This window comes from Coloeus monedula (genome assembly GCF_965178545.1).
Source record: "Coloeus monedula genome assembly, chromosome: 1".
Lineage (NCBI taxonomy): Eukaryota > Metazoa > Chordata > Aves > Passeriformes > Corvidae > Coloeus > Coloeus monedula.
Genome location: NC_138781.1, coordinates 155,552,199 through 155,568,897, shown reverse-complemented (window position 1 = coordinate 155,568,897; position 16,699 = coordinate 155,552,199). Strand labels below are relative to the sequence as shown.

At 37.8% G+C, this 16,699-nt stretch overlaps 1 protein-coding gene across 4 annotated transcripts in view; it reads left to right on the top strand.

Moving 5' to 3' along the window:
• Positions 1-16,699, top strand: part of TRAPPC9 (trafficking protein particle complex subunit 9) — a 475,415-nt gene that overhangs the window by 175,785 nt on the left and 282,931 nt on the right. For all 4 annotated transcript variants that reach the window (XM_082277955.1, XM_082277956.1, XM_082277957.1 and 1 more), the window contains one exon: positions 4,525-4,635. In XM_082277955.1, the coding sequence (XP_082134081.1) occupies positions 4,525-4,635 (111 nt within the window). The remainder of the gene's footprint in view (positions 1-4,524; positions 4,636-16,699) is intronic.

Sequence of the window (16,699 nt, the reverse complement as noted above, 5' to 3'; positions counted from 1 at the left end):
GTCTGTGTCCAATTCTGAGTAATGATGGCTGTTCAAAGAAAACAGATGAGAAGCAAAAAAACCCCAAAACCACCAAAAACCCCCGTGGATATGAAAATACTCCATGATTTCAGTTGATGGGAAAGTGAGATGAGTCAGGATGCCGAAAACTTACCAACCCCCCTGAGAGTTTCTTGTTTAAAGTGACTTTAAAACTAAGCTAGAGACAGAACTGCAGAGAGATTTTTCACTGAAGTGAGCCATCATTGCAACTGCATTTGGGGTTTAATTCTGTGTTCAGTGTTACTGAAGAATATCCTCTGCTGTCATTTCAAGTAATCACAATCCTCCTGAAAGAGATTTCTAGATCACAGTGTCATTGTCATTTGCCTGAAGTTCCCATGGCCCCAGTTTTGTGCCTGTTTTTGGAACCATAACTGGCATTGTAAGATTTTAAAAATACAGCATGATTCATTTTGCTGCTGACTTTTGCTTGTGCTATATTCTCAGTTCTGCAGTAGATGATAAGAGAAATTCATTTCTATACTAAATCTCTAAGACACTGTTGAATTAACTCAATTTTCAATTAAAAAAAAAGTTTCTTAATTTTTTTAAATATCAGTATTGACTTAAATTTGCTTGTTATTCTGAGATGTTCAGATGATAAATCAATCTGCTGAAAATATTTCCTTGTAATTCTGGTTTTCACCTGTACAACCTTCTGCAGTTTTGTCTCACTTGTAAAAGAAAATCTTGAACATGACATTTATGGAAGATTTTTCAAAAGCAAACATCATGACCATATAAGGAAGATTATCAAAATGGAAAAATGTTTGGGTGCTGTGATTTTCAGTAGGCTTAATTTATTGGACCCAGACTTATTTCCTTTCCATTAAATGGGAAGAAGAGTCAAACCCTTTCAAGAACGTTTGTTCTGCATCCTGGTGTCTGTACATGGTCCAGCACAGCTGATGATGGTTTCACGTTGTGGGTTTGACACTAAACCACAAACCCACCCCACCCAAACACAAACTGACTTTTCTGGATGTGTTCAATCCAAACCCTCAAAAGGAGCTGGTAACAGTGAAATAACCCCTAAGAAAAGACGGGGGAGCCACTGGTGACCCTTCACAATGGGCGAAATGTGGGAGATGGTGTTCTCTGCCTTCCCTGGGATGAATGGTAACTAACACCTACTTGACTAAACTTAGAGGAGTCAAAATCTACCCTCCTCAAATAAATATTTAGTGTAAACTGTGGCATGGTGGTGCATAGTTTGGGAAAGGGAGAAGAAATTGTGTACATGTGGGCAAGTCTTTCCAAGTTCGATAAATCTCTGGCTTATGACTGGTGTTTCTCTGTCAAACATGTATAGGCCATTATGGTATATAATTTAATCAACTTCAGATCCATTTATTATTTTGAGTGGTTTAATTTTTTTTTTTTTTAAGCTGGCAGACTTTAAAAAAAGTGATTTACATAGTGCTGAGGTCACCACTAGTAGCTTAAGATTTGGTGAATTGCCTTAAAATCCTTAAAACAATTTGATGTTTCAAATTTTCTGGTAAAGAGCTTGGTTTAAGCAACACATTTCTGACTGCACTTAAAATAGGGGTTCAGCAAAATCTCACTGGAGTTCCTTTATCACACTTACATGAACATGATTTGCCTCTCAAATCTCCTTTACAGACACGGAAATAGGTTCTTTAATTTCTGTCTTGCAAAGGATGGCCTTATGTATGTTCTTCTGGAGAGAAAATTGATATCAATTATTTGGTTTTCTTATTAATTCTTTGTTTTCCTGGAACCTTCATAACTCAGCATCATGAGTTCTACACAGTCCTACTGATTGCAGCATGTTAAAAAAAAATCCTGCTAGTTCTCAGGTTTTCGGCAAATTCTTCTTTAACAATTTGTGTGTTTCTTTTTCCTTTTTTAAACTTTATTTTGACAATATGTGTGATTTTCCAGAGCTTTTGCTTTCTTGGTTGCCTTACTTAGATGCAGTTTCTGTTTGAAGCTTGCTGTTTAAATGAAAATTTTTTTGTAACCTTTATTTGTGTTTGGTTTTTGTTGCTGTAATAGTCTCTTTGAAACTGTCCTGTATTTACTCTGAAGATCTAGTGCTATCTTTTTCTACAGTCTTAATGTTACTTCCATTTATTTCACACTAATATCTGATTCTTCTAAGTTTTCAAGGTACTGTAATAATTCTGGAACTTTGAGTTTTATATTTTTTTTAACTTAAAGATTTCCCTGGAGAATTAACTTAAAATTGACAGGGAAAGAATGATTTCTCCTACATGTCTATTTTTTGTACTGTTGGAAGAGAAAGAAATAAATGTCATGATGATGAATAATTTTCAAGAATTCATATTTGGGAATTTTTAATATTAGTGATCTTGTTTAATCCTGAAGGGCAGCTGCTTGTGTAGCTTCTTTGTGGCAGGAATTGTTTTATTTGCAAAACTTTGGCTCTGCTGCCAGAAGATATTGCAGGAGGCTTGAATGTTTTTTGTCTGGGTTTACTGTGGCAGAAATAAAAAATTCCTTCCATATTAAGTTTTTTAAACTTCATCTACACTGGAAGTTTCTCTTCCAGATCATCACGTTGTATCTACTGGAGATGCAGAGGTTGTCTGAGACTTCACAGGTCTCCCCCACTCTCCCGGTGATGAGATAGAAGCTGATAAAAGCTTTACCCCCTTTTCTTTTCCATTCCTTTCTGGTAACTGACTCAAGTCCTGCCCTTCCAGTTATTTCTTTCTTGTGAGTTCTAAGGGAGGAAGTTTCTAACAAGAACCATGGCTCCTTATTTGTTCTAAATTTTTGAGCTTTGACATGTTTGCTTCAGGCACTCAGCTGCCTTCCTGCATCCCCCTCTATATTCAGTAGTCATTGGGGTTTTACACAGAGAGAGAAATCTCTTAAAATATATCTGTAAAAGCCTCCACCCCCACTTTTGCTTTTTATTCTTTCTAAGAGACATGGTGCTGACCCCAGCAGTGCTTTCTTGTCTCACAGTGCCTGGCTGCAGGTGACATTATTGTCACTTTGTGACCTAAACCGTGACCTCCTGGGCTTATCCTGGGAGTGTTCCCAAATCAGGGGTTGGCAAAACATTTCCTCTTGTGTGTGCTCTGGAAGGGACATCTCTGATTTTCAGGAGAGAGTTGTATTATGGACCAGAGAATCTATTCCCAAAGTGGAACAGTTCTTAAACTCCTGCACCTCTGAGTTTAATGAATTTTTGGAATGGTGTTTCAGTTCAATTGTAAGTTATTGTGCAATAAATGGAAATATTTAAATTAAGTATTCTTGGTTGCCCAAGACACTCAACTGTAGCTTGAACTTGTACATTGAAGGTTGGCTCTGACAACTCTCACCTCACCAATATTCTTCTTTCTTCCCTTTTTGGAATATTTCTGGGTTGTTCAGTAGCTTCTTGGGAACTTTTGAATTTCAGATAGATTGGTAAAGTGTTTTTGCAACTGTCTGATTGTATTTGGTATTTTGGTACCTGGTTCCAATAAATTTTCATGTGTATTGTATTTTTATCACCAATGCTGCTATTTCTGCTTAGTCTCACAAGGAAGAAAAGGTTGTAAATTAGAATAAAATGTTCCAAAATATTAATTTGAATAAAACATTAATTGAAAAAATTAACATGTAATTGTATTAAATAGTAACTAAATTAGTAAATTGTTAATTTTAATAATATTAAGTTAATAAGACTGGTGAACATTATAAAATAATATTATTTTTACTTAAAAAGTTTATTAGAATGAACTTTTGCAGTAAGTTCTATTCTGTAGCTTTGACTGCATTATTTTTTGGGGTTACCAGTAATGTAGTTGGTGTATTTCTATCAAATGCCTCTGGGAAAATTTGTATTTGAAGGATAGTAGCTGAGAAATACTAAGGTTTTTTGTGAGAACCACCTGTATTTGCCTGTCTTACAGAGGGGAGAGAGTTCTCCCTCTCAGAGAAGTTCTTCTCAAGGTTAAGTGCTCTAATTCACAGCTTGTTTTGGTCTGTAGACAAGCCATGGAAAAGGAATTGCTCCTTGACAATAAATCCAAACCAATTAAAATTTTTGCTTGTGAATTTGTTTCTTAAAGGGGTAATGTCAAGGTAATTTAAAATAATACAACTCTTTTTTTTATGTAAAGGTTCAAAGAACTGAAAAATTCTGTGGCTTTTTCCACCGAAGTGGATGTGAAAGCTGTGAAGTGAGAATATAGATAGGTGATCAAATGTTGTGGATCTTGATATTGTGCAGGTCAGAATTGTCATGGAACTTCTCCTTAAGATGTACCCTTCTGCTTAGTTTTAGTTAAAAAACCCCCAAAACAACCAACTATTAAAAAAGGTGGCTTTAGTAATGGATAAGGATATTCTTACAATTGGAGTAGGAAATAAAACCTGTATGTGAATGTGTGTATTTTTTGCATATATATTTATATCCATGTATAAATATTAATTTTGATAGGCATACAATAATATCATCATTGAAATTGTGCTTTTGTCCCTCTATCTAAACAGCACCCGGCAGTGTCACCTCCTTCTTGATGTCTTCAATTCCACAGAGCATGAGTTGACCATCAGTGCCAGGAACAATGAAGATTTAATTCTGCATGCTGGGGAGTGTCAGCGGTGAGTGCTGTCACTGTTAAAAGGGCCTGGATTTAACCCTGTTATTTGTATACAGACAACTGATGACATTTGGGGGCCTGGTGTTCTTTTTAAACGTTGTACACATATCAAAGAATATAAAAGTTTTGCTTTCTTTAAGATGCATCACTAAGTTTTAGCAATATCTCAAGTAAATTTATTTTGGCTCTGCATGTAGTAGTCCTGAAAATAATGAAATACAAAACAGTTGGTACTGAGGTGTACAGCTCATTTAACTTTTGTACAGTGTTTGAATGTAATTTCCATGTGCTCTGAATGCAATCCTGGTGTTAAAACCTGATCTCAGTAGTTTGTTATCCTTTCCCAGTTCTAAATTTTCTTTACATGGTTCCCCAGCCATTTCCTCACTTTTCCTACAAAGAAAACTACAGGCAAGAAAAATAGAACTGAAGAAGAAGCAATTCCAATCTCTGTGGGAAAATATATTTCAGATCAAATAGGCTGTTGGGAGTATTGATTCTTACAACCCTACTGGAGTGATGTACAGCTCATTATTAACCATTATTTGCCATTACATACCTGCCTCAGGTTCCTGCTGCTGGCTGTAGCCTGGGGTTGCTTGGTTTATCTTCTTCAGATGATCATTGCATCTGGATTCCAATTTCATCCTAGAAAAGGTGATAATGTGAAAAAGGGAATCTTGCTTTTGAGTCAGGGGCTCCCTGCACCCCTCTCTTCTTTGGGAGAGTTGTGCTGCTCTCTTTAAGTCCTGCAAGTGAGAAACTTGCTTAAAGAGAGATGTTTTCATGTCTGCAAACCCCTGGATGAATATTAAGTTCAAAGTCAAACCACGTTAATTGCAAGGAATGCAGCTGTCAAAAAGAATTACAGAATAGGTAAAACAGCAGTAAATTTGGAATGCTTTTTGCCTTGGTGACTCCCAAAGCACAACCAAGTGGAAATACGTTGACTCAAACTCAGGTTGAATATTACTTTACCAAGCAGTGGACAAAACCATCAGTAACATACAGTGCTTGTTCCTTTTTTTTGGAAAAAAATGGCTTTTTCTCTTTTTTAAAAAGCAGTCTAAATAGTCACCAAAATGTTCTTTTTCTTATTCATATTGTTTTATAATTTTATTTTTACGCCTCTTGTTTTTTTGAATTGTTTTGTACTTTTCAAATCTCTTGAAAGTTTTCATTCCCAGTTTTTGGGACAATATATAACAGATAAAAATTAAGCTACAAATAAGGTTATAAAATTTCTTTGCATACCTTTGATTGAATTTTATTTTTCTATGGATTTAATATTTTAAATTTAAATATCCTTAAATCATTACATTGCAATGGATAGAAACCCTTTCAATCAGTCTTTTGAAACAGTTATTTTTCAAGGGAGATTGTATATGTGTTGGAGGTATTGAAACTTTTTAAGAATAGTGATTTTTATATTTATTGCAAAATATCTTTTTCCTGATGGTTAGAAATTGCACTGAGTTTTCTATCAGTTCTAAACTCGTTTATTATCTTATTTCTTGAATGAAGTGCTTTTAATTGTAAAACTGTGTATATGGCTCCTACGTTGCTCTGAGTTTTAATTTTTATTCTGATGGATCTGCTACAGAAAAGCAGATGAAACGAAACATACACTGGGCTTTAAAATCACCTTCCTGCTCCTAGAAAAGGGCTTTTGTTGCTCTCGGGGCGGGGGGGGGGGGGGGGGGGGGGGGGGGGAAAGAAGGAGAAATCTTTTCCCTTTTTAAGCAGTGGTTCCAGATCTTTGCTTTTTAACACAGGGCAGGTATGCTCTGGATTCTACTTTTGAGCCAAGGTTTTCAACCCAAACATACAAAGCTTTTCAACACATCCCTCTTTTAGATTTCTCCTTTTATGATATTTTTTTCTTTGGACATTGATTGTTATTAAAATCTGATTAATATTTAAAGAGAGGCTTTTCAATCAAGTTCAGGATTTCTTTCCCCTTCCCTGCACCTTCTTGATGCTGCCCTCATTCTTAATGTTTGCCTGATTCTGCCTTTATTTAAATTATGACTTTTTGCCAGCTTTGGTCACTTTCTCTTCCTTTTGTAATTTGGTCTCTCTCCATTCATCACCATCACTTTGAAATCTCCCATCCTGACAGAGTGAAGGTAGCAGGAAATTGTTTTCTTGGTTTCTATTGTTACTTCTGGGGACTGTAAGTGTTTTCATATTCTCTGCCTCCAGACCTACAAAGAAGGATAATGCTGCATTCTGCTTACTCTGGCCTCTTTGCTTCCCACTTTGAATGTTTAGAAAGTAAAATAACTGATGTGTTGCTTATCTTTCCTATATTACAGAGGGGTTGCTGTAGAATGTAAGTTTTTCCCTCCTGTGCCTGAGAGGGAATTTTCAGGGGATTCTTGCACTGCTCCCATGGAAAATGAGGAATGGTGATGGAAGTTCCTGGGTGCTGCACTTATTAGAACACTCTATGTAATATGCTTGATTTATAATGAAGGTATAAAATTGACCATGGTGCTGGCAATGGGGATGGTGGAAGAGATGGAAGCAGAAATGCCAAAAAAAGTCTGGGATTGTCAGCAGATCAGTGCTGGCACTGCCAAATCTTTCAGAGTCTGTGCAGGGAAAACCCTGGGATCCATTTTGTAATTATTTGGTACATTCCAACCGTGTCGCCTTCTCTGGCTTATTTGTATTCATGTAAAATGGATCAAATATGTAGAGTACTACACAATATTTTTGTTTTAAGGTCTGAAAGGCAGTTTGCTTCAATTAACTTAGAGATAGGGCAATAATAGCTGCTACAATAACACTGCATATGGTAGGAAAACCGGTATTATACTACTTAGGAAAAGTGACATCCTTTAGGCCGTTAAAAGACTATCTGGAAAATAGATGCCTTGTTCTACAGTAAGATTATTCTGCTGACTAGTGAAAATTATCATTTTAGCTTTCAGAAAAGCTTAAACTTACAATTTGCTGTACTTTTTAAGCCAATAATTGAGATTATTTACTGTGCGCATTGTAACTGTTCTTGGAGATGTATATAAGCAATGTTTCTGAGAAGTGACACTCTTTTCCCTCTATTTTAGGATAGAGAAACATTTTGCTCCCTGTCATTTTATAGTCAGAAATGATCATTTGGGCTCAGTGATTCTTTTGTTCACTCATCTTTCTGTCTTTCATCATTGCTTGTTTTGCAGACAAACAAATGAAAGGATCAGCCTTTTTTTTCCCCTATATCCCAAGATGTTAATTAGAGACTTCATATTCCCATCTCTGGTTTCCACATGACTTGCAATGTTCCTTTGTATCCCATTGTGGGACAATTAGTGACATGTTTTACTTTGGGGTCTTTTGTTCCCATGATTTCTTTGGAATAGAGAAGGAAAAGACAGGAGATTTGTCCTCCCTCTCCTGTGAGGTTGGTTGACAAAAAGAGAGGACTGAGAGTTTTGGAGGGTCATTTGTTGAATTCCTGAAAATAATTTCAGGATTCATTGCAAAGCTAGATTCCAAATAAAATTAATTTTTGCTGCTTTACATCTGCAAGAGTTTTTATGAACTTTAATATCCACAGGGAAATGCACTGAAGTACTGGTGTCCTCATGAAAAGATGTCAGCCAAGTTGCTCTACAGAAGTTCTGGCTGCACTCAGTGATGCTGGGATGTTGGCAATGTCTTCAGTTAATTTAAAATATGTTGTTATGTCACACTGTGGTATCAACATGTTTTGTTCATCTCTCCAGTTGAACATAAGACATGTGATGATGAGGGAAGCAAATTTTCTCGTGTTTGCTTCTGGAAAGTTCAGCCTTCAGAGATTTTTCTGGACTAGCTGAGTCTCCAGTTTCTTGAAGAAGAAAAAAGCTGTTTCTTGAAGCAGTCAGCTGCACTGTTAAAGGAGTTTTGCAATGAGGAAAGTGGAAGTGTGTTGAATGTAATCAGTGGGAAATCTGAGCTTGTTTATCCCAGCAACAAGGTAATCAACAGGTTGTTCTGACATGGAAAAATATAGCAGACAGCTCTTGGAGGGGAATTGTATTAATGTCTGTGAACAAAAAGTGTTGCCACTAGCAGTGATCTGAATTTATTGAAAAACCGTAGGTACGGTAATGATTGTGTTTCTTACTTGATAATCAAACCACTAAAATTAAATTTCATGACAGCCCTCATTTATGCGTAAATCACTTCATAATTTATGGTAATAGATGTTATCTCATTATGTGCCCCAGGATATCTCATTTTGTACAACACACCCTGCCTTGCCTTTCCATTCCCATTCTGTGCACGGCGTGTCTGGCACTCGGGAGCAGGGGAAGATTGATCGTGGGGATGGTCTGAGTAGATCAATCCTCTCGTCCGTCCTTGTGGGACAGCACAGCTGAGCTGCTGAAGCCTTCCACGTGTGTGACACTCCACTGTTGGGGTCTCTACATTTACACATTGGACTTTTCAGGCTGTTCTGGCCTTGGCGTGAGCACCATGGGGATTAAAGCTTGGATTGCCCAGAATAGGACTGGTGCGTGAAGTGAAAAAATGAAGAGCAAACAGGACATGGTAAACAAGGAAATAGTTTTGTTGGTAATTCAAATGGGAGAGACTTTTGTGCAAAATTTACATGTTCTGACAAGTGCTGGTGACCCAGGGGATGCTGATGTGAAAGAACATGGTGGAATTTTGGCCTTTTCATTTCGTAATTGGGAGTTGCCTAATTAAAAATATGCAGAAGAAATACTGCAGTAGAAAAGTCAACATTCAAGTTCAGGCTTCCTTTTTGGGTCAGCAGTTTTACCCTGCCTTTTAGCAGGGTTACAGGGTTAAATGAGCAAGTTTGCTTACACATATCCTCTACAGTAAGTTTTGTTGCATTTTTTTATAGTCAGCAGAATTATAGGTATTTTGCTCAGTTTTGCTAAGTGAACTTTTGTGTGTATTGACTTCACCTGGTTTGATTTTTTTCTGTTACCTTATAATGAGACAAGATTAATTGAAGAAACAAATTATTATTTTCACTTTTATACCTCTCATCATGTCGTGTGGTGCTTCTTTCATCCATGGAAACTAAAGAATTTTTAAAAGTCCTTTGTGTGCATACTAATTATGGGAGCCATTTCTGCTGCTTAATTATTTGATGTAAATGCGTTGATTAATTGAGCTGTGAAGTCTGTGCAGTGGTGCACTGAAATTTCTGCAGTATTAGTTAACAATGCACATTTTGAAAACACTTTGAAATAGGTCCTGTTTCAAAGGGAACAAGAATTAAAATTCTGTCCCATTTTGAACCAGAATTTCCCCCAATAAATTTATTGTCCATGTGTAAGTAAATGATGATTGTTATTTCTCATAGCTGCCAAGTCAGTGTTTAATTTGTGTGTCTGTTTATGACAGGACATGTTGTCTGTATGGGAGATTAATGATTTTTTCCATACATTGCTGTTACAGTTTATGTTTTAAAGACAAAGCTGCTATGATTAATACTTTGCCTGCTGTCAAGAGAAAGTAAAATTTCACAGCAGTTCCCCTTGGTCTTCATGTTAAATCTATGGCCAGCTGGATATTTCTGAGATACCTTCAAGTCAAACTGTATTAACTAAAACATGAAAATCACCCTTTGTTGTCAGGGCAATTTTGTCTCTTATTTGACAGTTTTTAAATACACTTCTAGTTTTTTTAAGGCTTGCCTTTTTCTAATAGCCAAATCAATCTTTTAACATAGTATGCAATTTTGAGTGAATAATTAGTTCTTTTAAACAAAAAGATTGTAAAGGAATTGTTAGTTTGGGTAGGAAAGGGTGATACATCTATCACTGGTCATATCCATAGTATGAACCAGTTGTGATATTCATATTTATTTCAAAGCACTTTGCAAAAATTGGAGATGCTAGAGTAGGATTCTGCAAAAACTATAGAACTGCAAAATAACAACCAATAATGAAAAGAAGAAGAGCAATAGAAGAAGTAATAAAGAGAAATTTCAGTTTTAGACTGTTTTGTCGTTAAAGTACTCAAAGAATTCATTTGCATCCCATGAAAAGCAGTTGCTCTTTTGAGGTCCCTTACAAGCTTGTCTCTTTCGTGGTCCTGGTTCTTTTGTAAGGCTCAAAGGCCCAGTGGGTGATCACAGGGGTTGGGAATCTTCGGTGTGACTGCACTGCAAAACCCAAATGTAATCTGAGAACAGGACAGGCAAGTAGAAAGAGGGAATGATAGGAGAGAATGATGATATTCAGTTCTGGTCACACACACAGGACAAAGTGGAGATCAAGTGGCAAGAGATGCAGGTGACCGATGACAATAAAAGACTTTGGTTTGATAAGTGCAATAAAATTTAAAGGCATTATTAATGAACTGGATGAGGTGGGGACAGAGAAGGGCTCTCCTGTAAAGGTTAAGGGAAGTGAACATATGAATAAAAAATGAACTTTGAGCTGTCTAGGAACACGTCTAGGAATGAAGAGATTTCAGGCCTCAGGCATCAGCAGACCATCTTCCTCATGGAGAAATGGAGGCAAAGACCTTCACAAAGGCTGGGACTGAGGTGTCCTCAGTGGAATCGCCAAAAATCTGCCTGCAGTTGCCACACTTCCCAACAGGAAGACCTCTTCCAGTGTTCTGTCCCTGTAATTGGCGATGAAAACAAATGCCCTTATCAGTTTTACGGCAGTATGTTCCTGTTCCTCTCCCTGTCCTGTCCCCAGTGCAATATCATCTCTTTCTTCTGATTAATTAGGATGTATTTCCATAGGGAACGTGCAGATAATCCTATGATTTGCATTTGAATTTAGCATTTCTGTTTCTGTCAAGAAATGTGTATTTGAGCACAGGTGAGCTTTCCTTCCTGTTGCTGGTACGGAGACCTTCCCTTTGGGTTGGCTTTCTCAGGGGGTTTGTTTCTTCTCTCCCCTTCCCTCCCTTTGCCAAAACTCAATGTACTGATTATCTCAATCCTGGGGTACTGCACTAGGTAGGCAACTCTTTTGGTATTACATGACTTTCCATAAGATTTTTTTTCCCCTGCTCCTTCAATTGCCTTTTCCTAAATCAGGGGTGACTAACTCACTGGTTCTAGCCTGCATGGCAATTTTTCTGACCTCTCTGAACAGTGCCTTGGCCTCAGAAGACCCAATTTGCACTATTTATAATATTTTGTGTATGCGGCTGGAGAAATGGGAGCTTTGTGAGCACAGGCCAAGTTTGTCTCTGACAGGATTTATTAAGTTTAATAGGGTACAACATAAACGTGGCTGGATGGTTTGGCCCTTATACAAAATATCACACATGTAGCACGAGTTTGCTGTCCCAGTTTTAAATGAGCTATAAATCACTCAGAATCCAAGCCAGTCATCTTCATTTTTCCCTTAAATCCTAAGTAGATTACAGGTTGTAGGACTTGCAGGGTTCAAAAACTGTCTCTTGAAAAAAATCAGAGTAATTGGTTTCAGGATTCAGATTTAGAAATTATTTTTTTAAGAAAAAGAACTTATTTTCTTATAGAAGAAACCAGACTTTTTCCTTCCTTAATTTCTTCAATACTTGGAAAAATAATTTATCTATTGGAATTTTTGGGTGCTAGGCACAGCTGTGGAAGCATTTGACAATGTGCAGGTCTGTTAAAAAATTGACTGAAGTGCTAATCTTTTTAATTGGGTTTTCACTTCTGTGCAAGGTATGTAGAAGAAAAAGTAAGAATGTAAGAAGATATGTGGTTGTTTTTTTTGTTAGATATCAATGGAGCAAAAAGCTAAACAGGAAAAAATACCTCTTCCTGAAGGAGGGCAGAGTTGAAATGGCTTTTGCTTTCCCTTAATTCACACATATTCAAACCAATAAATTCAGACTGGTTTTAGAAAATCATGTTTCAACATTGATGGGTGATGGAAAAAAGTGGGGGGATGAAGGTGAATGTTATCAATCTTTCACCATGTATTAATCTCCCTGCTAGAACGAAATACAGAAATACCAATATTCCCAGGAAGAAAAGATTCTATGGAACTTTTGGGTCTGTCCTTTTTCCAGTAGATTTTCTGAACATTGAAGGAGAAAGGAAAGTCATATTCATCAACATTGTTTTTTTTCCCCACATTTGTCTGTATTTCTGTGAGACAGATACTTAATCAAAATTTCTGTTTTGTCTCAAAGTGGCTCTGTGGTCGGCACACCTGAGATATTCTGTTGGCAGTCTCTCTTCATAAAATCCACGCTAGAAACCTGGGAGTACTGAGTGAAACGATGGCAGACAACCACGAGGCGGAAAGAGGTGCCATCCACAGGAGCTCACACAAGTGGGGGAGTGCAATTGTGCAGCTCCAGCACAGTTGGCATAGCCAAATTCGTCAGACTTGGCCTGCAGTGTCAGTTCAAGGCAGGATGCAGAGATTGTTATTGCAGAGATTGTTTCAGAATTCTTTCTTACTCAGTGGGATGCAGCAGTGCCCAAGGCAGGGCAGGCAGAGGGAGCTGCCCTGAGCGCTGTGCCTGGATGGGAGCAGGAATGCAAAGAATAATTTACTTTTCTGGTGCTGTGTTGTAAATGTGGGGCTTTGCGGCCAACTTCCAGGTTTGAGTGGATCCTTCCAGAGGGACTTTCCAGCCTACAGTTCTCTTTGATTTGAAAATCTGCCTACTCATTGGTAAACTTGCTCCTTCTTCCCAAAACCAGCAGTGTTTTGGGCATGTGTCCATATGAACTGGTTCCTCTGTCGCTTTCTTTTGTCCTCCAAGACTTTCTGTCTTTCTAAAATTTGTCCTAATCTGTCTTGGGTTTTTTTTTTTCCCCAGCCTTTTCCAGAGGACAAATTCCTTTCCTTAGCCTTTTTTCCTTGATTTTTCTCTTGTTTCAGATGGCATAATGCCACTTTTTGGTAAGGCTCTTGCCTTCCAGACTCACGTATTACTTTAAGCAGTGTGTTATTGTGAGCAATGTGAATTTGCACAGTCCTCCTCCACAGGTTCAGTTAGGTGCAGTACTTTTTCTGCTCACTGCCACCTGAACCTGGTGCCTTGTATGTTCATCTAACAGATGAAAAAAATGTGGAATTCATTTTCCTGATGAATTGCTCTATTATGATATGTGGAGACTTGGAAATAAGGAGTGAAGGGTATCTGGATGCTACCTAGGCCCCCTTAGAGATTGTAGGACAAAGTGGTGAAGGTAACTGAGTAGTTTTAGTCCACTTCCCAATTAACCATCATCTTTATTTTTTTGTGGCAAAGCTCCCTAACACATTTCAGGTAATTTTTGTTTATGCTGCCAGTAAGAGACTGAGCATTTGGGTGTAGATGCAGCTGCAGGTCACACCTGGTTTGATCGATATCTGTAGATAAACAGATTAATTTAGAGCATAGCACTCTCTGTATTTAGGAGCACTTGGCTGTGTTTTGTGGCTGTGGTGACATGGTGGCTGTGTTAATGGGATGAAAGAAGATTGTCTTGAGTAGCTGCCAGTTACGTCTGCCTTAATGGCCAAAGGATTTATGAAAGTTACACTCTGATGTTGCCCAGATTTGGCTTTCTGCCTGCTCTCTGAGGCTCTGTAAAAGATCATGACGGTACAGCATAGATTTCCTGAAGCTGGAAATTAAAATATCCAATTTCTATTAATTTATTTTAGATGATCAAAACTGTAATTAAAATAGCTGGTTTGTGAGTCTTTCCTTCAAAGAGAACACTCATTTAAAATTAGTGCTTCATCAGCTTGAATTTATTCCTCACTCTTGACATCCATTTAATTCTGCCTTCATTAACTGGAAACAAAAGCTAAAACAACAGTGATTTGAAAATATCACTGAAAGATGTTAAGTAAATGCTGTAGTATATAAAGGCAACCTTTCATGACATTTTCATTTTGCAGTTACAAAGTGTCTCTAGAAGTTGATTTGAAATGAAGTCTTGGTTTTCTTCCCTGCCCCCTGTCCCGTGCCAACATAATAACTGGGATTACAGGCAAAAAGTTGAAGCCTTCTTTGGAATAATGCAAGGATTTCTAGGTCCTGAATCGAAAAGTCAAACCAGTATTCTGCTAAGTTTGAAATCAGTTTTTGGTTTGCCCAAAAAAAGTGTCTAATCTTGTCAGGGAATGGGGGGATGTTAAGTCTGTTATCTTTCTTTTTCAACCTCTTTTTCTGTCCACTCCAGCCCACTCTTCCAGTAGCTGAATTCTCCTGAGGGAGGGCTTTGCCATGTTTGAAGTTTTCAAAAATGCACGCTCTTTCTAATGTGTTTTCATAACAATGAAGAATTCTACTCTAGCTTTGGATTGTCAAAGAATAACAGACAATTCTGTAACAAGATCACTTGGAGTTGTTTGATTTCCTGGCCCTCTGTGGGACTGTTTCTTGAGGGAGAGGAACTCTTAATCTGGATTGTGTAGTATTTTGATTTCTGCCTAGTGCAGGGGGTGTTTAAAACCTCCATGTATCACTTATCAAATTACTCCTTATCTTACATAGTGCTTTCAGACTATGCAAGACCCCAACATTATGGAAACGTTCCAGATTTGGTATGTTGAATCATAAGTAAGTACCCTTAGGTGAGAGGGTGTCTTGTGCTGAAGAAGGTTAATTACAGGTTTATTTCACTTTTATGTGTACATCTGCATCAAATAAGCGTGCTGAACCAGGAAAGAGTAAACAGGGCTTTATGCAGGGAAGATGTAGCTCATAAATCCATTAGAGTTCTGTTCAGGAATGAACAAAATTCTGGATCAGGAGGGTCTAATTAATGTAATTCTTGACATGTGAAGGGGTTCCACACCAGAAGCTGATAGAGAATCCAAGCTGCTCTGGGATAAGAAGGGGAAGTTATTAATTAGTTAAGAAAGGGAGTAGTAACTTGTAGAGCTCAGGTCCTCACTGGAGCCCCTCTGGGCCCTGAACTGCTTGGCTTTGTTTGGAACCGTGTTGGCAGAGGAGTGAGCAGAGGGCTGGGAAGGTCCCTGGTAGTGGATTGTAAAGGAGGGAGCTGATGTGAGGAATTACAGAGGACAAGGTGATGAATTGCCAGGTGAACTTCAGTCTCAGTAAGTGATGAACAGGGTGAAATAAGAATCTGAGCTTTAAATCGTGAACGATGAGCTCAGAGCTGCCTTTTACCTCTTAGGAATTGGATCCAGGTTTTGATACATCTGTGAAAATCCTACCTATGGTTCAGCAGTGGTTGAATACTAAACAAGCATCTTTTTGAGCAGAATTTTTTACACCAGCACAGGACAGGATGTTTTCACTTCTTTGGAATGATCTCACCAAATGAGAAGATGATACTTGAAAACTATTTAAGTTGAAAGGAAGTGCTAGAAAAAAAATATTTGCGAAAGGAAACTTAATATGAGAGAGGAATCCAGTGTTACACTTGAGGGGAAAAAAGAGAAAATAAAAGCAAGCACACATTGTAGATAGAGAAATGAATTATAAAACTATTTCAAGTTTAATAGTCCACGATGATTGGTAGTATATTGTTTTTTCCCCCTACCCAATTACAGGATAAAGCCTTGCTGTTTGGTGTAACTGTTGTTAAGGTGGTTAAATGGGAATGGGTTTATTGATTCTTGTCTTCACATTATTTACTTCTTAGTGAAAGTTTTGCTATTGTCCACAGATCTTTTCCTGACTCCTAACCTGAAGGTTTCTGGAGTGCTCCCGCACATGCAGTTGTTGCAGGATTTGCACTGCTGAGGAGAGGAGCTGGTTGGAGGCTGTTGATAATAGATTATTTCAGGATGGAATAGAGGTTTTCCTCACCAGTGGCAGGTGATCTTCTAGGTGCTTCAAATATTCTATTTCTCCTCTCCCCAGTTGTTTATTCTCCTCTTCAGAGTCTTCTTTCCCATAAAATGTGCTGGTGCCAAGCAGCTGGTTTTAGGTCTGTGCTTTAACTGAGAGGGGAAGGCAGTGGACAAGCAGGAAAACAACCTTTGCATTAATATTTTTAGTCTTATAAAGACTAATAAACTACGTAACAAAACAATTATAATCTGGATAAATTCAGGTATATGTTGCAACTAGATGAACTCAGTGTAGCAGAATAGAGTTGGGCCATTGGTTTAGTGTGCCTTTCATAGAATTAAAATGATTTTTTTCTTCTT